The sequence below is a fragment of the Macaca mulatta genome, chromosome 6, assembly GCF_049350105.2.
Source record: "Macaca mulatta isolate MMU2019108-1 chromosome 6, T2T-MMU8v2.0, whole genome shotgun sequence".
NCBI classification, from domain to species: Eukaryota; Metazoa; Chordata; class Mammalia; order Primates; family Cercopithecidae; genus Macaca; species Macaca mulatta.
Window position 1 is genome coordinate 80227037 of NC_133411.1, and position 25769 is coordinate 80252805.

Sequence of the window (25769 nt, forward strand, 5' to 3'; positions counted from 1 at the left end):
TTCCTTTTTTAGTAAAATTACTGTTTTTTAAAAAATTACTAAGTATCATGTCAGGAGATATTTTAAGCCCTTGTAAATACCCTGTTGCTCATTAGACTTTCACCCATTAATTAAGCATTCATTAACGGTTTTTGCTTTAATAAATTATGATGATGCCCGATGATTTAGGATTCTAGCATTTCCCCTTTTGCTTCTTTTTTCCTTTCACTGCTCTATCTCCAAATGGTGTTACTCTCTTCCTTTTTACTGTCCTCACCCCAGACATGATGTCTTTTGATGACCGCCACCTCAAATCATGAGTACTTAAAAGTATGCCTTTCTTAGAGCAAGTGCTTTGATCAGCTAGGACTCTTTCATGCATGTGGGTTGGGCTTTCTCTTTCTGGGGAGGATTTTTAAGTAAGTCTCACGACCTCCAGAAGTTCCGTCCTTTCTCTGCCGTTCAGATTTTCCCGACTCCCCTTACCCTCCACTGAGTCTTACAGCAGGAGCACGAGGGCTTGCCTGCTGGATTTGCTGTTGATTTTATTATTTACAGGTAATTTGAAATTTGGGCATTTTCTTTCTTCTAATGATGCTACGTACGTGCGCTTTATGTAACTTTATTTGTTCTTTTTGTTTGGTGTTGCTTTTTGTGAGACTCAGCTTTATGTGACCACTATTACCTTGGTACCCAGATTCCTATGAGCTACTTTTTGAATAAAGCTGTATAGTCTTTAGTTTTTTTCCTCAAGTATTTAAAACATTTCCCCCTCATTTTGAGTCAGTGGTTCATAAAATGTTAGAGGCATAATCAGCTTCTGGTTTTGTAATAAAGGAACAACTTTATAAAATACTCAGTTGGTCTTCCTTTTTGTGAATTATAGGATAGCTGCCATGTGGACAAAAACATATACAGTAATTCTGTTTACATACAACAAGAATAAACAAAAAATATAAATAAGGAAATAAGGTAGAAGGTTTTTTTTTTTTTTTTTTTTTTTTTGGTCTTTTTTTTTTTTTTTTTTTTTTTAGAGATGGAATCTCACTCTGTAACCCAGGCTAGAGTGCACTAGTGCAGTATCTGCTCATTGCAACCTCTGCCTCCCATTCAGGCCATTCTCCTGCTTCAATCTCTGAGTAGCTGGGATTACAGGCGCCCACCACCACACCCTGGCTAATTTTTGTATTTTTAGTAGAGGCAGGGTTTCACCATGTTGGCCAGGCTAGTCTTGAACTCCTGACCTCAAGTCATCTGCCAGCCTCAGCCTCCCACCACGCTTGGCCAGAAGTTTTTTAAATTGGGAAAATTTTATTAATTCTTAGCTAGGCCAATCTTACCTGCTTTTACTCAGGAAATGTTTTTCTTTCAACTTCCAGGTTGGCGATTTGGATATCAGCTATATTAATATAGAGGGAATCACTGCAACTACCAGCCCTGAATCCAGAGGTTGCACTCTGGGGCCTCAGAGCAGCAAACACACCCTTCCTACAGAAACCAGCCCCAGTGTGTACCCACTAAGTGAAAATGACGAAGGGACAGTACATACTGAAGCCCAGAGGTCCTTCATGTCACCATCGAGTTCGTGTGCTTCCAACTTGAATCTTTCTTTTGGTTGGCATGGATTTGAAAAGCAACAAAGTCATCTAAAGAAAAGAAGGTAAGATTCTATATTGTAGAAGAAAACTGTAGAAAATCAAAGAACCTTATAGGTAAACTTCAAAAATTCTAGTTTTAAACTTTTTATTGTCTCTACCACTTTTATCTGTCCATCAAAATGTTGTCCCCTTTTAGATTCCTATATTCATTGATTTGAAAGTAAGACACTTAAGAAAACTGATTAAAATATGATAAAGGAAAACCACGATGAGATACCAGTTTATACTCACATGACTGGCAAAAATTTAAAAATCTAGCAATCCCATGTTTTGGTGAGAATGGGTAACATGGAAATTCCTGCGTAAAGATGATAGGAGAGAAAATTGTATAACTTGGGAAAATAATTTGACATTATCATGTAAAGTCAAATACGCATTTTCCTCTTGTGTACTAGGAGACCTATATGTGAGTATTTATACCAGCAGGAAATAACCCAAAAGTGGAATAAATAAATTATATATAGTTACACAAGGGAATACTGTACAGTAATGAAAGTGAATTAACTACAAATACATCTGTGTGAATAATAACATAGACCTTAGAAGCATGAAGGAACAAAAAAAAGCCCCAAAATACTTGTTAGATTTCATTTTTATAAAATGCAAATTAAACAATATATTATTATAGGGCCTACATATGTGCATAAGCTATAAAGAAAAACAAGAGACTGGGTGTGGTGGCTCACGCCTGTAATCCCAGCACTTTGGGAGGCCAAGGCAGGCAGAACGCTTGAGCTTAGGAGCTCAAGACCAGCCTGGGCAACATGGTAAAACCCCATCTCTACCAAAAATACAAAAATTAGCGAGGCACGGCGGCACACACATGTGGCCCTGATACTTGGCAGGTTGGGGTGGGAAGATCGCTTGAACCTGGGAGGCAGAAGTTGCAGTGAGCCAAGATGGCACCACTGAACCCCCAACCTGGGTGACAGAGTGAGACCTGTCTCAAAAAGAAGAAAAAAAAGGAAAAAAAGAAAAACAAAATAATGAAGGCGAAAAAAATTCCTGAATTCAAAATGGTTGTTATATCTAGGGAGGGAAAATAGGGAAATGGAAATGGAATGAATCATTACAGAGTTTCCATGGTTGATGGCCAGTATCCAAGTTTCAAGTTGGGTAGGCTCATGAATGTTTGTTTTATTTTACATAATATATATTTTATATTTTAACATAAAATTTATCTTTATTTTACTTTCAGTTACCTTATATTTTCTTGTGTATATAAAAGTCATTAAAATGATATTTCATTGCATCTGATATGATTGCACATATTAGTGTGTGTGCACACATGTGTGTGTCTGTATCTGTATATCTGTATCTGTCTATCTGATTGTCTATTTTCTTTAGGGAACAGGCCAATTTCCACTAATTTCATTTTATCCTGTTGATCACACTTTCCTTAGGGAGTAGCTTATTTTTTCCCCCGTATCCTACCCATGTGATTATATGTTCATTTTCACATATAAAATGAATCAAAGTGAACGTAAAATACACATATGTGACTATGTATATAAATATTTCTCTATGAATGAACATGCACATAGGTGAATGAGTATTCAGCAGAGAGTTAATATAGAGGGGAGAGAAAGGGAGAGGAACCAGCAATCAGTAGGTGCCCGACACTGAGATACAGCACAATATGCAATTTGAGGTTGTAAAACATTAGCACATATTGGTACCAAGGGTTATGTGTGATGTGTAAATAATAAAAGACTTGCTTTACATTTATGCTTTGTGAATTATGGTTTTATAGATGCTAGGTAGTCACTACTGTAATTTGAAGTGAAGGCTAATTTGAACTGTCCACACGTCTGCTTGGGACAAGAGACTGCCAGTCCAGACAAGCTTCTGTACAGTTTTGCAAAAGTAAATTGAGCTATATGTGATAAATCCATTCTAGTGGATCTTTAAGATCTGTCAAGTGGCCAGGTATGGTGGCTCATGCCTGCAATCCCAGCACTTTGGGAGGCTGAGGCAGGTAGATCACCTGAGGTCAGGAGTTCGAGACCAGCCTAGGCGGCCAACATGGTGAAACTCCCTCTCTACTGAAAATACAAAAATTAGCTGGGCGTGGTGACAAGCATCTGTAATCCCATCTACTCAGGGGAGGGGCTGAGGCAGGCAAATTGCCTGAACCCGGGAGGCAGAGATTTCAGTGAGCAGAGATCACACCACTGCACTCCAGCCTGGGGGACAGACTGAGACTCTGTCTTAAAGAAAAAAAAAAAAAAATCTGTCAAGTGTGTGAGCCCCCACATCTCAAGAGATAAATAAGTTCTTTAGAAGAAGCCCTCTAGGAATATAGCATGGAAAAGACACAAATGGTCTCTGTTTTATTAATACTTATGCAGATACTTGCAGAGTATCTAAATTATACTTTCTGATCATGGTCTTGCCTTGGAAAGTTTAAACATTTCACTGCTACAGATATAATTTTTCCTCGTAGAATATAATTTAGAAAAAATATCTGTTCTGAGTAAAGGTAATTAGAAGCCTCTGTGAAGATGTCACTGCTTGGGGGAAAGGGAGGAGGCCAGGAGAGGACGGAGAAGCCATTCTACAGAAAAGCCTTCTGGCTGGTTCCACGAGCTGACTTCATCTCCTTTGCCCTCCCTCTCCTCTGAAAACTGTAGGAATGAAGGGAGAGAAGTCGCAATCCCTGGAAAGCCCTAGGGTGGCTGTGGGTCCTTCCCTTCAGTAGATGTCATGGTAGGAAGCAAGTTGATAACAAACTCAAAGTGAGATGTACTTAATTTGTTAATAAGTGGATAATAGCCCTAGAGGCTGGAAACTTCTAATGAAGGAGAAATTTGGGGGCACACAGTAAAAACTGGAGTTAATATAAAGACATGGCTGACTGGGACCTGAGTCCTAAGTTTTCTAGCGTTTAAAAGAATATTTTGGTGAAACTAAAACATGCATACTATATAGCCATATGTTATATTATTTAAATGTAATAACTGTTTTGAGAAACCACAAAGGGAAGTAATAAAACATTAATTTAAAAATACTATGCAACAAAAAATTAAGCAGTAGACAAGTGTTTGTTTCATTCTAAAGCTTGTATTTTTCAAACCTTTTTAAAAAACTACAATCCACAGTAAGAAATACATGCCGCCATGAACGTCCCCTATCTCCCTTAAAATTTAAGTGAAGTCTTATAAAATGACATGTGCAACATATTCTGATATTTTCTATTCTGTATTTTTTTAAAAAAACTCTAGTTACAACCTAATGAATTGATTTCTTATCCCACTACTGGGAATTAGAAAAATAATACCATAAAACAAGAACCTAGAGGTTATCCTGAAGAACATTGCCTGTGCCACCAATATCTTATGTCAATAGCTTAACAAAGAAAAGTAGTAGCCCCATTTGAATGAATAGAAACAATGTTTTATAGTATGCAAAATAAAATACTGATACTTCTAGGATGTATTCATAGTGATGATGAAATGCTGTCTGTAACTGGAAAGGCTTGTGTTAAAATCGGATATTATTGCGGGCTGCCAATCATTTGAAGAACTATTTTCCACTAGTACAGAGATCACAAGTTGAAAGACAAGTGCTGAGGTACAAGACATCGGCAAGCTTCAACCCGCCTTGAAGTCTCCTTCCGTCTCAGATTGTTGTTGTACTAGGAAGCCACGTAGCAACTTGAAATACCTGTAATTATTAGATTAGTCCAAAACCACAATTACTTTTGCACCGACATAATACATTTACCGGAGCATTTAAATCACCAATGTTTACCAGGAAGATATTCTTAACATGAAGTTTCAGTGTTTTATGAGAAATACTCGAATAGACTCCATGATATTTGGGTGTTTGATTGAGGTAAAGTGTGAAGTCCACTTCTAATGTGTTCTTCTTCTCAATGCCAAGGTCTTCACTTTGGCCCTCAATGAGTTCCCAAAGGAGAAAACCCCACTTTGGAAATCCTTGGTGGTGCCAGCCAAGGCTTCTTCTCACTGCTGGGTTTTCTGGTACCCAGTAGTGCCTGGGAAGGTGTTCAAGGGTTAGAAACTGCTCTGTGTTTGCGTTAGAGGCATGGTAGAGTAAGACCAGGACTCACACCATGTGTTCAGTTGACTTACTGTGTCCATTAAATAGCCTATGGTTTGTTTTTTTTTAAAAAAATAACCTAAACAGGTTAATTCAAAGTTTCATTTTCTGGTTCTCATATTTCAAAATCAAGACAGTTTCATTGTTTTTTAATTAAAATTATAACTCCAGAACTGTAACAACCGAAAAAAAAAAAACCCCACAAAACATACATTTGAAATGCTTCGTGCATTAACATGCACCCAGGAAAGCTACTGGCCTCCAAGTTTGAATAGTTTAAAATGTAATATTATGGAATAGACCTGGGATGTGGAAGGTCAAATTCTTTCCTTTTAATTTCATGGTTTATTAAAGTTAAATGAGGAAAAAGTTGTTGTCAAACAGAATTACTACCTGGTTCTAAGGTAGAGTTTTCAAAGGAATCTTTTTTTTTTTTGAGACGGAGTCTCGCTCTGTCGCCCAGACTGGCGTGCAGTGGCGCGATCTCAGCTCACTGCAAGCTCTGCCTCCTGGGTTCACACCATTCTCCTGCCTCAGCTTCCCAAGTAGCTGGGATTACAGGCACCCGCCACAACAGCCAGTTAATTTTTTTTATTTTTAGTAGAAACGGGTTTTCACTGTGTTAGCCAGGATGGTCTCAATCTCCTGACCTCATGATCCGCCCACCTCAGCCTCCCAAAGTGCTGGGATTGCAGGTGTGAGCCACCATGCCCAGCCTCGGAATCATCTTTTTTTAACCTCTAAAAATGATCATTTAGTATGACATGTTTGGGACATTGCACGACTCACTTCAGAACTGTGTCTTGACATGGCCCTGGGGCGGATGGGTGGGACCTTCACACATCTCTCCTTGGTGTGCCTCTGCCCTCCTGAGCTTCCCAGCTGAGGGACAGGGGAGAGAATGACACTTCTGCAGCTTAGTCACATGCAGATCCCCCCCAGAGGCTTCCCTGCAAACAGCCCAGTGGCTTTGTTTCCACCAGCATTTGAAATATTTGATGGGTTACCACTTGGGACTTGCGATATCAATAATTATATTTACAAAACAGAAGTGGTGAGGTTAGTACTAACTCAAACCAGCTTTTGTTTCTTCAGGTATTTGAACTGTCTTTTGCCCCAGGTGTGGTGGCTCACTCCAGCAATCCCAGCACTTTGGGAGACTGAGGTGGGTGGATCCATTGAGCCCAGGAGTTTGAGACCAGCCTGGGCAACATGGCAAAAAACACAAAAATCACAAAAATTAGCCAGGCGTGGTGGCGCACACCTGTAGTCCCAGCTACTCTGAAGGCTGAGGTGGGAGGATCCTTTGAGCCTGGGAAGTGGAGGTTGTAGTGAACCAAGATTGTGTCACTGCACTCCAGCCTGGGCGACAGAACACAAGTGTCTCAAAAAAACAAAAAAACAAAAAAACAAAAGAAAGAAAGAAAATGAAAGAAAGAAATGGCTTTTGCAAGGTAGGAATGTTCATTTGGGGTAAGATAAAATTTTATTTAAAAAGAGATTTGGAGGGAGGAGAAAAAGGCTAATTAAATACGAGTTGGAAATTAAATGAATACCTATTGCACCCCACCCCGATGAATCTGAATTCAGAGAATTAGAAACCAATGACGCTCTGTGTCCTTCCTTGCTTCTTTACTTACTTGCTGGCTTTGTGCTTTAGTTCCAGCCTTGATGCCTTGGACGCCGACAGTGAAGGGGAAGGGCATTCTGAGCCGTCGCACATCTGTTACACTCCAGGGTCTCAGAGCTCCTCAAGAACTGGGATTCCTAGTGGGGATGAATTGGACTCTTTTGAGACTAACACTGAACCAGATTTTAATATCTCCAGGGCTGAATCACTTCCTCTTTCAAGTAATCTACAGTCGAAGGTATTCTTATTGGTATAAATTTGGTATATTGCAAGTGTGGAGAATATGTTGTCTACATTTACCCATCTGTGTCTGAAAGACATATTATATTTTATTCATACATATGAACTACTTTTTGGGACCCATGTGATATCTGATTGAGTCTGTCTTTTAAATCTTTCCACTGTGTTTTAATTTTTATGATTTTTACTCAAAATGGCTGATTTACGTTTTCATTAATTCACCATGAGTACATACGATCTTTCTTTCACATACTTGGAAAATTTTATCATTTCATACAATGATTTCTCCCATCATCTCTTAAGCAAAGGGAGAAAAACTGATAGTATTAAATGAGTTTAGTGATCAATCTTGTTTTGCTCATGTAAATTATTGCGTGGCCCTGGTGATGAGGTAAATGATGTTAAAAAGGTAGAAGTGATGTTTATTGAGCATTTCTGGGTGCTTGAACTAATCCGGAACATCACAAATTTTGTCAACTTTTCCATAGGAGCCAGGTTTTCTCTTGTTGGCCATTTCACATTGGAGTTTCATTTAGGTGTGCTTGTTTATTTGTTATTTATTTACTTATTTATTTATTAAAAACTAAATACATTCCTCTGAATGTAAGAAAGCCCTTTGTGTTTGAACATATTATTTTTTTCCTATTTGATTTGCTATTTTCTACTTGTTTTCTTCTTGAGTTTACTTATTACTGTAAAACAATGTGTGCTATGGCAAAACTTCTTTTTCTAACGTATGGTTGTTATGATAATACCTTATTTTTGTAGCATGCCCTATAATATACAAAATATGTTTTATGTATGTACACAATATATAATTGCCTCATAACTCACCTATTACATAAGTAGTGCTTTTATTTAATTTTATTTTTTGAGTAGATGAGATTCTGGAAAGGTTAGAGTTTTATCCAGCTTTGTATCACCAGCTTGGTGATAGAATCAGAACTCAATTCGGGGTCTTTTAAGCACAGATCCTGCATCCTCTACCCTCTATTCTAAGACCTGTAGAGCTGCCATCATCTTTTGCATCTGAAGGTCATGTGATATTTCTGGATAATGAGAAATTTGTATGGTTGTTATGTAGATAATTCTAAGTTTTGCATGTTGAGTGGAATTGTGAAAAGTTCATCATTACTTAGATGAAAAATAATCCAGTCCTTTGAAACAGTTTCATGTTGCTCATTTTTAGGAAGAATCTGTCCCATAAGTATATCTGCCTTGCCTCTGTTATTACCCAGTATAACTTTTTGCCAAAGTTTTGGACAATTTTCAAAGTTCCATTGTCATGACAAATGGTTACCACATATACATGACTTTGAGGAGGGCTCTTAGTGGCCAGCTCACTGTTTACGGTTATAGGACAACTTGGGTTGGCCTTCTTGACATCCAGGCCCGGTAGGTGCTCCCCAATAAGATAGCAGCCACAGCCCAAGGCCCTTTGAAGCAAGGTCAGGCTTCTATTTTTCAGCTTTCCTCCAGGCTCCTTAACTGAACTAATGAACTTAGGGTAACCATGTGTTTTTCCTTAGAGGGAACAAAAGGGACCAGTGCTCGTGAAGGTCAGTTTCTGATGGTTTAATTTTAGTAAAGAGTTTTGCATTATTTTCTTTTAGCTTTAACCTTAAGCGATATCTTAAAAATGCATGGGCAGGATCAATCCTAAGGCCTTTATGGGATAGAAGTTGGGTGCTATAAATGGCTTCAATGGAGTTCTATTGCATATTCACTTAAATTTTCTGGAATATATAAGAAAACTATGTCTTAATGATCTTGCCATCTTGCATTTTCATGTATGTTGCCAATATAATGATAGGAATAATAAGTAATTGGGACAACAGGAACAAAACTGGCAGGTCATTTAAAAGCAGTAATATTAAGGATGTATAAATTAGTGATATTCAAACATCCATCTCAGAAAGTGCTAGATGGAAGGTCCATCAAAAATTGAGTACAGATTGGAAGAATTTGTATATTAATTGGATATATTTTTCCCTAAATATTGCAGCTAATGTTATAAATTTAAATCACGGTTTGGAAGTCTAAAAAACTCTTATAATTGTAAGTGGCTATTCCACTATCCTCTAGTAATCCTTAAATGTAGAAATCTCAGTTAATATAGAATTTTGTTGGAGGGCTACAGTAAAATAACAAAATAACTGACACCTCAGGTAAAAATAATAAGTCAAACTCGTTGAATATACAAAGAAAAAGTCATTTGTCTTAAGTTTTCATTTTTAGTCAAGTTGGCTAGGATATCATAGTTGCATTCTATAGTATATACAGGAACTATTCCCCAGACTGAAGGTTGCTAAAGTATTAAAATGACAATAACGTTTTAAAAATTGTGAGAGGAAAACAGAAACACATAATGAGATCATATGAGAAATGTTCAGGTTGAATCTCTTTTCAAAGGTGCTAATTTAGTAACATTTGAGGTGGTAAACATATATTTTCAGATCTCATGTATAAATTTTTAAAAACTTTATTATAATCTCTTTTAGGAATCATTGCTTTCTGGAGTTCGCTCACGTTCTTACTCTTGCTCATCACCCAAAATTTCTTTAGGAAAAACTCGTTTGGTGCGTGAATTAACAGTGTGCAATTCAAGTGAAGGTAAGCATCATTTGACATTTGGCTTTGAAAACACTTTATTCCAGAACAGATTTTTCAGTTAGTATAAGTACCTAAAATATTCAAGAACAGCAGACAAGAATTTTTAGTTCTGTTTTCGTAACTGGTTTTGCTAAGCCTGACAAAATTCTTTTCTCATTGGATAACAGCCAAATTTGATTTTGATCAGATTTGATTTTGTTGAAATTACAAATGCATACACACCTCTCTGCTGCTTTATTCTTTGAGTAAAATGTTTTCCTCAAGGATAGTGTAAATTGGAATTGATTCCAGTTATATTATTATGAGGGCTTTAGAGGATTTTATTTGAGTAAATTATAAAAATTACTTTTGTCTCACATATACGTTGCTAACATAATCCAACTCCTCAGAGCCGGAGTGTTGCAGAATGGATTTTCTTCTTTCTTTTTTTAGAAAGGGACTTTGGAGAGTTGAAATAACATATTTGTAACATGAGTAAATATATCTCAACATTTTTTTGTTGGCAATGTAAGCAATTAGAAATATAACTTTTAGGCGATAAACTTTTAATTGAAATATAGGATACATACAAAAAGGAGTGCAAATCATAAACATGCATCTTGAATTTTCAAGTGAATTCAGATCTATAAATGGAAAAATTATGTACAACTTGGAGCTCCTCTTGTATCCTCTCTAAGTCACTCCTCCCATTTTCACCTGCCCCCATTTTGAAATGTAATTATTTCATACTTTCTGTAATTAATATGTAATAATTATATTAAAAAGCATATTTGAAAGTATGCCAATGCATAATACATAGCATTATAATGAAATTTTTGTCAGTGTCTTAGAGAATATCTTTATTGTCAATTAGTCTATTATCCTTAAAGGGACTTAAAAGATTCAGAAAGCAAGAGATGAATTTAAGTACTCTTAAGTACTACTCAAATATTTTCTCAAGATAAAATATATAAGATAGGATTTATTTTATTCCCTCTCTTTTTTCTTATTCTTGCTTATTAAATTGTTATTTTGCATTTTTATGCCATGCAGAACAATACTAAAGACATAATCTTGGTGCTTGAAATACTGTCCTAGAATAATGACATATATGCTAGATGTTCAATAAATATTTGTTGAGTGAATATGAGAAAAAAGATAGATAAAATACAAAAGAAATGCTACCATGATTTTTGTTTTCCTTTTTCTGGGATGTAATGGTAGAAGAGAAGAGATCAAGACTGATAATACATGTCAGTTTTTATTTTTGGAATGGGAGAAGAGGAAAAGTTACAAGAGAAAGAAAGGATACAACTCCCTTGAGAGGACAGGATAAAGATGGATTGAATTTGTTCTGGATTTTTGTTTTTTGTTTTATGGATTCTTTCTAGGTCTCTGGGTCTCCCCAGCCTTAGTTTAGGTTGGTATATTTTTAATAGCAGCTTGACACCTTTTCACTGATAGTCCCAGCTGGTGAATTAACTTCACATTGTTATTATTTGGAAAACATGTTTAAGTTTTCTGTGCTTCAGATTATGGCGTTGCCTTTAGATCTGTGGTCCTTGATCTATGAAGTCAGATATCTCTAGAGTTTGAAATTATTGACCACACAATTAAGAGGAAACTGATTGTTCACCAGGGAAAATAGCCCTAATTTACTTATTCTTTAATGATCAAGGAAGGATATCTTTACCTTACATGCAAGCCTGAAACCTTTGCATTTGAGTTAGAAAGAATAAAAAGCTGATATCAACTGCTTTGGTTTTCAGTAAACAAAACCTTATCTTTAGACAGTATATTTAAAGACAAGGCCACTTGAATGAAGTTTGATACTATCCAGAAGGTAACAGAACCAGGCAATTTAGGTTGAGGCTACTCACTAAATATATGAAGATTCCAATGGATAGACTTATATGGCTGCAAACATTTGGATTGATACCATTTAGGTCAGTCAATACCATAGGACTATGAAAAGTAAATTGACGTTTGTGTTGCCGCAAATCCTTTCTTGATGAGTTTTGAATAGTCCTAAAAAATTTCAGGTCTATTCGAACAGAGTCCAAGTCTCCTTACGTCCCAGCGGGAAGCTCCCATATAAGAGCTGTAATGCAGATATACAAATCTAGGATGCTTTCTGTCCTTTTTATTATTATTTGTGATATTCTGTCTTCCTTGTCACTTCCAAAGAGTTACTTACTGTAATATCTCATGTGTCTTTTTTTTTTTTTTTTGAGGCAAGAGTACAATGATGGCAACTTTATTTTTGATGTTTGTAAAACAGAATCTAGTTTTATAATTCCCTTTGGTCTATTGTAGATTTATGTAGATAGGAACATCGCCAATATTAAAATGATAACTACAGTCTCACCAAGGGGGACAAAGGTGTTCTGCATTTAAGAATTTGAGGAATGACATAAACGTACTTTTGAAAACGTTGTGAGCTGATGGATGGAATTTGATTGGATTTTGAACAGTTGGTGGCTTATTCTCTTGGTACCTCGGCCTATTTACCATAAGAATAGTGATTTCTGCCTATGACTTAATTTGAGAAACACTTGATAATGGCTCATAAAATAAAGCCTTCAAATTCTTCAAAGTAGATTTCCTATTACATACAAGATAGTTTTAGGTGCAACATTTGATATTACCCATTTCAGGGGATATGTATTTGTTTTCCTCCTTATGTGTCATTTCCCCTTGCAACCTAGTTTTGCCTCTTCACTGTTGTGGATTGCAAGAGTGAAGGATTTGTCCCTGCTGTGTAGATGGTGTGCTCCACAGTGGCTGCCTCCTCCTTCAGGCTCTCTCACTGCCTAAATCAGTGTCTCTCCTCCACCCCTGTAGTAAGTACTTCGACTCTGGAAACAAGATGGCTCCAAGCTGCTTGCATGAGCCTCCCCTTCTGCCTCCCTCTACAAGTCCAATGAAAAAAGCGGTCCTCCCTTTCTCATGAGCCACAGAGGACATCTCTGAAGTTGCTGCTGCTAGGATTTTATAAGGACATTGCAGCTATATGAAAATTAACTCTTCTTATGCTGTCCTTCAAGACTTCATTTGAGCTTTGTTTAAAAGTGGTTATTTATTGGTTCCGTATGTTAGGGGATTAGTGTTATGAAGAATACGGATGACTCTAGTGAAAAGTATCCAAAAAGATAGAACTAATTTTCTGCACTTCTGAAAATGTTTGCTGTCCCTTGCTGATGCTAACTTAGTTCATAAAGTCATTAAATGTTGGCATATTTCTCCCTACCCTCTTTAAATTACAGGAAGTGATTAAAAAAAAAAAGCCAGAGCAATGCCTTACTTATATAAGATTACTCATTTTCTCATTATTTTCTAGCTGGTATTGTGTATAATGATACAATATGGTTGAGTATGCATTTCAGACTAACATATGACTGCCAGTTTGTCTGCCTTAGTTTTCATTTTATTGTTGTGTTTTGTAGAGCAAAGAGCTTACAGCCTACCGGAGCCACCAAGAGGAAAAAGGTACTTTAACTGTTCCAGTTTTCCTGAAGAACTGCATGATCCTCCTTTGGAAATGTCCGCACATCATTTTTGCTATCTGTTCACTAGTTCTTGAGAGGTTTCCATGTAACAAGCCTGCCTAAGACCCTTTGCTCCCTCTGGGATCTGCATCAGGATAGATCTGCCAGCCCTCTCCATTCAGTCCTTGGCTGTGCAGGCCTCAGGACTGGGGACAGCATGTTCTGTTTGGGTATCTTCAAAGCCAAACACCTTCAAGGGGAGCAGTGTGAGGACCACCTGTTTTAGAAAAGCAACATGTCTTCTCTAGCTCTGTTCCACCGTGACTAGGGGACTTCCTTTAGTAATAGAACCCTGGGTGGTCAATTATAGAAAGTGCCTAAATATCCCTACTGTCTCTCTATGGATTTTTGCCTAGTAGCCCTTCAGCTGGAAACAAAGAATAAGCAATGCAGAAGACTTTTAAGCATGATCAGTTTCCTGGTTGAGAGGCAGATTTAACCTAAGCTTCTCTTTCTCCTAGAAGGTAAAACTGTTGTTGTAGTATAGCTTGGGAAGCAGACTAGTGTGCAAGCATGATGGTTGGTTTTTGTTGGTGTTGAATAACTGACTGCCCATGAGTCACACTGTGAAATAGCCCCAGGGTTATATGCAAAACAAGTGCCAGAATGGCACACATGTTTGACTTTAAGAGACCATCTGAAAAGAGTGAAATGGTTTAATTTTGTTTGAGATTAATGCTAAAACTTTGAAACGTTTTAGTATACGGATCAAGATGGGGTGTTTTGTTTTAAATCTCAGAATCAAAGTATTAATAAGAAAATGCCTCCTTTGGTTCATTTCTCTTTTTTCTGAAACCAGAATAGAAACTTTCAAATGATACAAACAGAGGAAGGTTACGAATGCCCTTGAAAGATAGGATGATGATGAAGATGACTTCATGACAATGGCAGTGAGGATGATGATAGCAAAAGCAGTAATTACTGACAGTTATTGAACATTTGTATGTGCCTTGTACTGTTTTAAGCAGCTTACATTTATTACCTCATTTAAGCAATTTACTTCCTCATTCTGGAATTTGATCTTCATCTTGGTCATCATTTTGATTAGCAGTCTTCTCCCTGTTATCTTTTTAACAACTGGAGAAGTAATGGATTGTTATCAAGATATTTTTAAATTAAAAATATAAAAAATATTTATTTTTCATTAAGAGAGAGATTTAAGACCAAAGGAGCCAATGTTATACTTGGCTAAATAGTAGTCTATAAAATATTTTAACTTCGATGGCACGCGTATGAAGTTTCTTTTTATCTGAGTATTCGTTCTTTGTCACTCCTGTTTTTGTTTTCTATTTATTTCTATTCTTTAATCTTTCTTGGTTCACATCCTGAAAGCATCTTACTCTCTCAGTCATATTCCTTGGTGTATCTAGTAAAGTAGATCTTTCATCTCATGCACTCTATTCCTGCTATCTTATCTTGTTGGATATGCCAATAAGATCCCAAGCCACACCTAATGCTTTGCTTTGGTCATGTTGTAGGTATTTACCTGAGATGGTGCCTTCTTTGATATTCTTTTATTTGTACGAATCACTTAGTTTCTAGAAAAGGAGACATCCATGTAAAAAATGAGCTTACTCTATACCTTGCAGGCTCATTCCAGCACTCTATTCTAATTTCTTAAGGATTATATGGCACGACTTGATTATTTTACTACCACCGTCTGTCTTAAATCTATTATATATATTTCCTCCTTCTCCTCCTCTTTCTTCAAATCTGAGGATCTGAGTGTTAACAAAAGTTCCACTGTGTCAGTTTTCAATCTGCACAGCAGGAACTTCTTTCATCCCTTTAGGCCAGGGGCGGTGGCTCATGCCTATAATCCCAGCACTTTGGGAGGCCGAGGCGGGCGGATCATCTAAGGTCAGGACTTTGAGACCAGCCTGGTCAATATGAGGAAACCCTGTCTCTACTAAAAAATACAAAAATTAGCCAGATGTGGTGGTGGGCGCTTGTAATCCCAGCTACTCAGGAGGCTGAGGCAAGAGAATAGCTTGAACCTGGAGGGCGGAGGTTGCAATGAGCCAAGATCGCGCCATGGCACCCTAGCCTGGGTGACACAGCCATCTCAAAAAAAAAAAAAAAACAAACCCCAAAAACAACAAGAAAAAAACACTTCAGATGCCAATTCTTTAAATAGATTAAGGGTTAAAATATTAAGAATCTGTATTCTTAATATATTTTAAATGTCTATTTACCTATGGAAAAGGCAATACCATTAGAGGCCCTAAAGAAGGGTTTGTAAAACTTTATTGTGAGTGATGCTATCGGTCAACAAATTCATAATAGAGATTAGACATTCTTGTTCTGGGATGTTAAAAAGAACTTAATCTTTCCAGATTCTTACAAATGTAAAAGCTATTTAAATTCTATTATGAAATTATTTGAGGGTTTTCTCTTCTCAGTTATTTTCTAAAGTGCCTAATTTTAATATAGGTAAATATCACATAGTTAAATTAGATCTGACATGAAGCAACCAACCTTCTACATTTGCCCAGAGGTTATACTGTATTACCCATCTTCATAATCTGATAGTGGATTATGACTATGATATTCACATTTCTGCCAGGCTGGGTGATGGTTTAAGTTTTTATATTTAATGTTTCAGCATTTTTATGTTTACATTGTTATCTCTCAGGTCTTATCAACCTCAGCTTAAAAAGTTGAAGTGTTGGCCGGACTCGGTGGCTCACGTTTGTAATCCCAGCATTTTGGGAGGCCAGGGTGGGCGGATCACCTGAGGTCAGGAGTTCCAGACCAGCCTGGCCAACATGGCAAAATCCCATCTCTATTAAAAATACAAAAATTAGCCGGGCGTGGTGGTGGGTGCCTGTAATTCCAGCTACTCAGGAGGCTGAGGCAGGTGAATCGCTTGAACCTGGGAGCCTGAGGTTGCAGTGAGCCAAGATCACGCCATTGCACTCCAGCCTAGGCAACAAGAGCAAAACTCCGTCTCAAAAAAAAAAAAAAAAAAAAAAGTATCATGTTGTAGAAGTATAAAGGATATGGTAAATTGTGCATTTTATAAGTTTTTAACCAATGTGGAAACTGTCGTTTTTGATATAGTCTTCTGTAGCAGGGGAGTTGAGAGTAGAGTTGGGTAACCAAGAATTAATTTTCTTTTATTTGCAATAGTTTAGTTGTGTTCTTCCTGGGAAATAGAAAAGGGGTTTCTTGACCTCAAAATCCGCAATGACCTAATCATTTTTTAATTCTGACATTAGTTCTCCTCATCACTCTTCTCTTCTCTTAGACATTGGATAGCATTTTGTGGGGTCACAAAAGGCCTTCCAAGAGAGGACTCTTTTCAAACTCTCAAATGTATTTTTCCCCCAGTTCTGAAAGTGAGCCTATTGAATATTATGGCACAAATTTTTCAAATTAGGATGTGTAAGACACCAGAGGTTATGGAAAATTTTGGATTCTATTAACCAGTCAGTTATCCTAGGTAAAAATGACTAGAGGTAGCATGGAAGTAGAAAGGAAATTAAGAGGGTCCGAGATTCTTTCACTACTCTTTTGGCATAGAGTATATTTAATTCTATTCACTTCCTTTTTCTTCTGCCTTTCAAAATGTTTTCTCTACGCAGCAAATCTAATTTCATTTACTGTGTAGGCTTTGAGTAACAGGACATAACACTGTTCTGACTATACCTTTAGATCTATGTGGTCAAGAGGCAGCTCTTAAGCCATGTGTTATTATTATTATTTTTTCTAAATGCATTAACAGGTTTGAACTCTAAAACCTAATGTAGAGCTTAAATAACTTAAAGTTTTATTATAATATGTACCATATTAAAGTGTGGAACGGGTCTTGGAAATAATTTAGTCTAAGCCTGTCATTAATTAGATAAGAAAAATCAAAGTCCTAGAAAGTTGTCATTGAAAGCAATATTTTCACAAAATATAATAATATATATTTTGGTGTGTATCAGTAATTTGATTGCTTTTAAATACTTCCCAGAGATAAATATGTTAGTTATCAGTACGGAAAGGTGAGAATTTTAGGGGGTAGGAGAGACTTTAGTTAGGAAATAATCCCTGTGGAAATCATCTACAGAAGTGTTACCTGGTTTGACATGATATTTAGGTTGATTTTTAATTTATTCTTTCCTCAGTAATAATAATAGAAATATAAGACTATCAGAGGAAGCTCTAGGGAGAATTGTAACTTTCATAGTCTGGATATGTTTTTTTTCTAGAGAATAATTGTATTGTGGATTAGAAGAAAATAAGTGGTGTTCAGGGCATTCATGGGTGGGTACAGTTACCTCTATCTTGCTGCTGATTTTATGGAGTATCCACAGCCTCTCTCCTCCACAACCTGGAGAGTCTCAGATCGTGCTGAGTGGGAGAGGCTGCACAGAGTGGCAGGCAGTCTGTTTCTCAGGCTGTATCAACAAAGGAAACCTGTGTCTACTGACTATTATCTCTGTGTTCCAAAAATAAATAAAATCCAGTTGCATGTTGTTGGGTATTTGGCTTGTCTGTGCTCTAGGGAATTCTTACTAGCATAGTAAACAGGAAGATGAGTGTTTTCAGGGTAAAATTATAAGTCTAAGGTTTATTTCCTTAATATTATATTATGAAAATTTTCAAGTACACAGAAAAGTTGAGAGAATTATATACTGTATACCCACTTCCACCACCTGTGTTCTGTAATTGTTGACATTGTGAGATTGTTGCTCTAATCACATGTCTGTTCACTTATGCTATAAGTGTATTTTAAATAAATTTTCTCTTTAGAACAACCACTAAAACCGAAAAAAATATATACACATACATATATGTGTACACACACACACACACATATATGCTGTTCTTCCTCTTTACGTCCTATAAGCCATGATAACAGATTCTGTTTTTGTAGAATTCAGGAAGAAGAATGGGATAAATACATCATACCTGCCAAATCAGAGTCTGAAAAATATAAAGTGAGTCGAACTTTCAGTTTCCTCATGAATAGGATGACTAGCCCTCGGAATAAATCAAAGGTAATTAAACTTATTCACGTATTTTCTATAAAATATAGATGTTTTAGTTTCTCAGCAGTTAGTATAGTTTCTACTTTCCCTTTAAAATCACTTACTTTAGATTTTGTTTACATATATTTCTTATGGAATATTGCTAAAGCCCAGAATATCACATTTAGGTGTTATGGTGTCCCTCTGTGTGCAATCCTTATATTCTGATGGAAAATGTAGAGACTTTGCTTGATGATGTCTGTAAGAAGGTTGGCTCACAGCGTTTTCCTTTTCTCATTTTTCCCCACTTTCCTGCTACTGCTGCTGCTGCATCTGAAGACAAAAAGCAAGGATGCCAAAGATAAAGAGAAGCTAAATCGACATCAGTTTGCCCCAGGAACCTTCTCTGGGGTTCTGCAGTGCTTGGTTTGTGATAAAACACTCCTGGGGAAAGAGTCACTGCAGTGTTCCAGTAAGTTCTCAGGTCTATGTGCGCTGTCTTTGCATTTCATCTCCTGACAGTAACCTTGAGAAGAGGCTTATTGCTCAATACATTTACATAAACCTTTTCAGTGCGACACATATGACTGAACCATTTACCAAGCAATGACTGATACTGGTTAGAGTCAGTATGTTTTGTCCATAACTGATAACTTGTCTTAACCCCAGATTTGTATGCCTCACTGTCTGCTTTATGTCTCCACCTGGATGTCTAAAGAGTGTTTCAGATGTTACAATCTCCTCCTTCTGTGCTCACCTAAAAGCTGATGCTCTCAGCTTTTAATGGCAACTTGATCATTCCAACCACATGTTCATGCCAAAACTTTTGGAGTACATCTTTATACCTCCCATTTTCTCACATCCTACATCCAATCCATCAACAATCCTCTTGGCTCTATTTTCAGAAAACATATAAAACCCAGGCACTTGTCACTACTACCACTGATATTCCGCTCTAAAGCTACCATTTCTACAGCATTCCAACTGGCTTCCTTGTGCTTTTACCCCTAAAGTCTGTTCTCAAAGCATTAGCCAGAGTGAGCTTGCTAAGGCATATATCACTGCATTCAAAAAATCTCCCAATGGCTTCCTATACCCCAAGTATAGACTGAAGTCCTTAAGTCCTTGCAATGACAACAAGTTCCCATGCGATCTATCCTCTCCCTCCCTTACTCCCTCTGCTCCAGTCACACTGGCATCTTTGCTGTTTTTCAAACATGGCAGTCATGCTCCTGCCTTAGGGCCTTCTCTGGCTGTTCCTTCTGACTGCAACCCTCTTTCCTCAGATACCCACGTGGATCACTCAGACGACAGCTTCTCAGGCAGCCTTTCCTGATCACCCAGTACCTGGCTCGTCCTTGCCTCCTCCTGGCACTTTTCCCCATTAGAATATTTACCACTATCTAACTTACTATACAGTTTGCATATGGGGGCTAGATTTTTGTCTGTTGAATTTGTTCTCTGCTATATGCAGAGTGGCTAGAACATACTAGGGGCTTAGTAAATAACTGATGAATGAAAGAATAATTCAGAGAAAAAGTAGTGAGGTGCAGGCAGGCGGAATAGATTTCAGGGTATTTGTTGATTGCCAGAATTGTGGGAATATTTGGGAGGTGGGATGGGAGCACAAAGGGAAGAGAGGAGCAGGGGAAGTTTACATCTGAAGTTCCTCATTAAATTTGTTGAAAATGATTGAACTAAAAATTTATCTACAGCTGGACATCTGATGAAAATACAATCCGCATATGGCATTAGAGGCAGATCGAATTTTCTTCTCACAGTTGACCCTGTCTTTGATTATGCTGTCTTTATTGCATGTTTGAATTTTGCTTTCCTTGAACACTTGATTTCTTTCTTTTCCTGGATCTGAAGTAGCATCAGGCTGCTCAGATGTGGTTTAATTTCCTACATTTTTAGAGATTTGCTCCAAGTAGCATTTATGGGTTGTTTCTGGGCTGCCCACACTTCAGCGGTCGGTTCATTCGTGTGATGAGCATGTGTTTCTTAGGTTGTTGTTCCACCCTTGTGGGTGGACTTGTGGACTTGAGCCCTTCGATGCATCCCTGGCCATACCCAAGACCTTTCCCTTCCCTGTTTAAAGACAGACTCCTCAAGTTGGATAATCTCCACCCACTGCTTTTAAGCCTGTCCCTGCCATTTCTTCATTAACCATCTGCATTTTGACCTCTGTGCATATTGCTTAGCAGAAGTTCTGCTTTTGATGGAAAGTGAGAGTCACTCTCTAGTCAAGTCTGAGTCTTTCCTCATTGTTCAGACTCACTGGTCTCTTGTTTCCAGGGTGACATCTCTCCTTTCAGGGATGTTTCTTCTTTTCCGTGGCACACTACTCTTCTCTTTTACCACCTGGGTTGTCTCCTTTTCCCTAATACTGGGTACGCTCAGAACTTAGTTCTTGGGCACTTGTTCGTTTTTCCTTGATTGTTCCTAAGTATAGTCATCCAATCTTATATTCTAAAATATCATATTTAGACCTATTACTCCTATATTAATATCTTCTTTCCTCACTTTGTATTTCCATGTTCAGTTGCCCAGAGGCTGAGTACCTGTGTAATTTATGGCCCCTTTTGAGAATTATGGTAAAAACTACAGGTATAAACTAAGACTGTGGCAGGCACAGGAGCTCGTAGAAAGACCATGTGTGGGAATCATCACTCAGAGATTTCATCGTCTCCGAAACCCACCGTGTCTAAAACCGACCTCAAAGTCCACGCCCAACAGGCCATCCTTGGGCTCGTGCTCCTGGCATCACAAGCTTCAACCCTGGCTGCTTTGATTCCACTGCCCTCTTGTCCCTCCTGTCAATGTCGCGCAGTCACTCTTTTCTTTCCCTTCTCACTGTTGCCACTCTGGGAGATTCTCATCACCGTCTTCTAGAATGCTGGGAGGGAGCTGTGCTAGTTTCTTCCTTTCCAGATATGTTCATCTACAATTTATGATCCGTACTTTTCCCACAGTAATCTTTATAAAATACCACTTTCATCAGCCCACATAAACTTAAGGACCTCTGTTGTCTACTGGGCTAAGTCCGAGCTCTTCCCATGGGCATTTGGTTCCCTCGCCTGTGACCTGCTCATTAGACCCCTAGGCCCCCTTCAGCCTCAGTTTACAGTCAGGCCCTGCCAGTTCCGTTGCCCTTTCCTCCCACTGCAGGTGATTTCCTGCCGTTGCCGTTTTGCCTGTGATCATCTCCTTCCTCTCAGTTTCTCCCACTCCTCTGCATAGATCCTGGTATTTTACCTCCTCATTGGAGGTCTTCCCTGACCACTGTGGCCCAAACTCCTGCCTGTCACTTTCATATCCATTTAAAATTGGATTATGTACAGTCTCCTTGGGTTTTAACTATTAAAAGAAACAAGGTTATTTTAGGGCCCTAATCACATGGTGACTCCCGTGTAGCCCCTACAGCAGCTCTAACAAAGCTGGTCCCGAATCACTCATGCAGAGCTGGCGACCAGTAAAGCCTAGGGAGCCAGGGCTCACTGAAAGGGAAACTTTTGTAGTTCATTGAGTTGAGTGAATGTGATGGAAATTAAGTACCTAGGATACATTTAGCTTTAAAAACAGTCATTTCTTAATAAAGGAATAGTATTCATAGAGGTTACAAGGTTTAAGCAGAAACTTTTTATTTATAGTATTACCACTTAAAGACTATTAATATTTTAAGGGAGTTCCTTATAACCATAAACAATTATGAGAGCCTTGCTCTGTTGCCCAGGCTGGAGTCCAGTGGTGCGATCTCGGCTTACTGCAACCACTGCCTCCCGGGCTCAAGCGATTCTCCTGCCTCTGCCTCCTGAGTAGCTGGGACTACAGGCACATGCCACAATGCCCGGCTATATGTGAGCTTTTAATGCTGTTTCATTTGATGCTGACATCAAATGTTTTTAATTATTTGTTTTTGAACATTTAATTTTTTCCTAATTTTTTAAACAACATAAATAATTTGGCAATGAGCATTCTTTCACACATATGATTGTCCACATATTTGGCAATTGCCTAAGATTAAATTATAGAATCAGATGAGTAGGTCAAAGTGTATATTTGATTTCCTCTTTTACCCACAATTTTTTTAGAAGTAATTTCAAAATTTACAGCATTTCTTTTTGGCGGGGGAGAGGGTGGTTTAAACTTTGCTTATTCACATTAAGGTTTTTCCATTGAGCACTACAAATATGACACGTACAGCTGTTTTGGTTAAATAATCTTTTTCCATGGGTGCATTTTTGTTTTTAATTGTGAAGGTTAATATTCCTAATCTTAAAGCAAGATATGATATAAAACAACACATAGTATTGCATAAGTATTCAAAATTCTTGTGTAATTTTCCTCTGTTAAAGCCTGAGTTGCTAATTTTCCACACAATTCTATTTCTATAAAATTCCCCTTGCTTATAAATAAGTTTCTTGGCTATTATTTTGATGTTACATTATCTGTTACACAGAAATTTATATATCATACCTTCATTGTAGATTTAACCTTAACATAAAGTTATCCTTTTAATGTCATTAGATGCCTTTTGCATTTAATTTTACTTTGTCTGAACTTAATATTCCTCCTGCTTTCCATTTGTTTGTATTTCTCTCAACTATTTCAGTGTTTTCGATTTGTGGTGCATGTCTTTAATTTAGCTAGGCATAATCTACAATGTAGCTGAAGGACCTTGTTTTATAACAGGGTTTTCAAAATTTTACATTTAATTTTACTGCTACCAACATATCTTTTATAGGTCTTTGCTGTTTTCCTTGATGTCTAGTTTAGCTATTTAGACCATGTGGTGTTTGCTTTTGTCTTCTCCAGGGATTTGGCAAGATATGCTCTTTTAATATCAACTAATGGTAGCTTTAAGGCTGTGGAAGGCTACTAATTTAATACTTTTTTATTTCCCTTATGTTTATTCTCCCCCACCCAGCCTCTGTTAATACACTGAATTAATTATTAAAGTATTCTCTTTATAAGATTATTATGTTTAATCTTTCAAGTATAATTTTCTGTTTCAAAAAAAGTTGACATTTTTATTCAACTGTCTCTACCTACAACTTTTTAGATGGGATTTTTAGTTTCACTTGTTTTACTGCTCACTTTTTTTCTTTAAAAAACAGAAAAACTACAGTGAATCCTTCTCGAACTCCTAATTTTGATTCTGTCCTCAAGAGGCTAAAATAGGAGTGATCTGTCGATCTGAAACTTTGTGTACCAAGGGACATATCTTCCTTTTTCTTTTTTTTTTCCACACAAGAAAAACAACTTACCTAGTTAAATAAATTCTTAGACCAAAGTCTTTTCCCTTCGTTGCTTTGCCAACATTGCTGCAATAGATTTGGGCATTTATTATCATAGTGGAAAAGTCTAGGGCCAACCTGACCCTGTTCCTTTGTTGATAACCCTCATTTTCTGCCTTATGCTTGAGGACTTTTCATTTTTTAATCATATGGATATTGTCAAGATGTGTCTATAGTATAGGTGTCATTTAATTATTTTTCTTAGGAAACAGTGAGAACTTTTGATGTGTCGTTTTGGGTGCTTTTTCAGCTTTATAGAATTCTTGTCTATGGTGGCTTTGTCACTGCTTCTGATCTAATTTTTCTGATCTCTTCCTTGGGTAAGTGTGAACTCTGCTGTCTATGTTGTTTGTATGACGTCTATTTGATAATTATACCCTTCCTCTTCTCCACATTCTGGAGGGAGGCTTTCCAGTGTAATTTCATAGCTTGGTTTTGATGTCTGCACCACACAGATTCTTCTCAATTCAGTTCAGATTGCGCTCTTGTCTCTTTCCCTTCCTTGCAGTCCTTGCCTGTCTCATGAAGCTCTGTTTTCCTCTCCTCCTGCAGGCCAAGTCTCACATCCTGTTCTCCCTTCATGCCCTTTCATTCTATTTTACTGAGGCCCCCGTCTTCTGCCTCTTATCAAGAACAATTTTTCAGGTATCTAAAGTTTCTTTCCTATTTCTGGATCTAGTATTCAGTGGCTGCTTCTTCTGGTGAGTTGTTGGTGTAACTTTGTTCTGTGGTATCTTACGGCGTCTACATTTTCTCTATTATTTACTCACTCTGCCATGAGGAGAGGGCTGTCTGAATCTGATACTTATCAGCCTGGCCAATGCATAGATTAGCCTTGGGCCCTGCTTGCTGGCCACTGGCGTGTTGACTGAAATGCCTCTTCAGACCGGCAGCCTGAGGACAGTTGTAGGGCTCAGCTTCCTGCCCAGTTCTCAGTGGGTCAGTGGCACTTATGCAGTGTGGCTTTGATGGACCAACATGGGATCTTCCACTCCCACAGAAGGATTCCTTCTGCATACATTTCCAGTGCACCCAGGCTCCTCTGTCTATGCTACAGTATGTGGGGGGTGGTGATGTGGAGGTGGAAGGGGAAAGGACCCAAAGATAGCACCCTGGCAGCAACCAGTGCCCATACAGTGGAGCTTTCCATGAGGACAGCCTCAGTGTCTGTGTTCGTGGGCAGAAAGGGGCAGGGAAAGTATTCCCTTACATTCTTACATTCCCTTACATTCTTCCAGTGAGATGACATTGTTTTATGACATGTGTCCATTGTTTTATGATATAAAACATGGGATCTTTTATGATATAAAACAATGGGCACAGGGCTAACATTTCTCATTTAATTAGACTACTTAAAACTTCTAGTTAGTAGGAATTCTTGCCAAAACCTCACAATACATTTTTTTTCCAGCATTAAGAGTTTCTTTCTTCTGGTTGTGATAGGCATTTTACCCAATGTGGGAGTGGGGAGTTACTACCAGCCAGGTGTCAGAAATCCCATGCAATGTAAAACATGTAATAGGAAGTGAGTTCTCAGGGAGACACAGAAGCTTCGCAGAAGTATATGTCATTCCTAACTCCAGATTTAGTAATTGATAAGATCCTGTGCATATGGGGAGAAATATCGCCAAAGAGATTAAAATAATAGCAGTCTGCTTGTGCTTGAGGTGTGAGGATACCTGTGATTTAAATATTTGTCTTTCCTTCTTCAGTTTTCCAGATATCTGTAATGTTTATGTGTTATTTTTATAATGACCAGTAAAAGCATGATGCAGTCTTATTAATTTCAGACTAAT

At 37.7% G+C, this 25769-nt stretch overlaps 1 protein-coding gene across 8 annotated transcripts in view; it reads left to right on the top strand.

The window, feature by feature from the left end:
* Positions 1 to 25769, top strand: part of ARHGEF28 (Rho guanine nucleotide exchange factor 28) — a 313068-nt gene that overhangs the window by 215121 nt on the left and 72178 nt on the right. For all 8 annotated transcript variants that reach the window (XM_078004863.1, XM_078004862.1, XM_015140272.3 and 5 more), the window contains 6 exons: positions 1359 to 1639; positions 7363 to 7570; positions 10074 to 10185; positions 13611 to 13653; positions 18580 to 18703; positions 19013 to 19145. In XM_078004863.1, coding sequence (XP_077860989.1) covers positions 1359 to 1639; positions 7363 to 7570; positions 10074 to 10185; positions 13611 to 13653; positions 18580 to 18703; positions 19013 to 19145 — 901 coding nt within the window. The remainder of the gene's footprint in view (positions 1 to 1358; positions 1640 to 7362; positions 7571 to 10073; positions 10186 to 13610; positions 13654 to 18579; positions 18704 to 19012; positions 19146 to 25769) is intronic.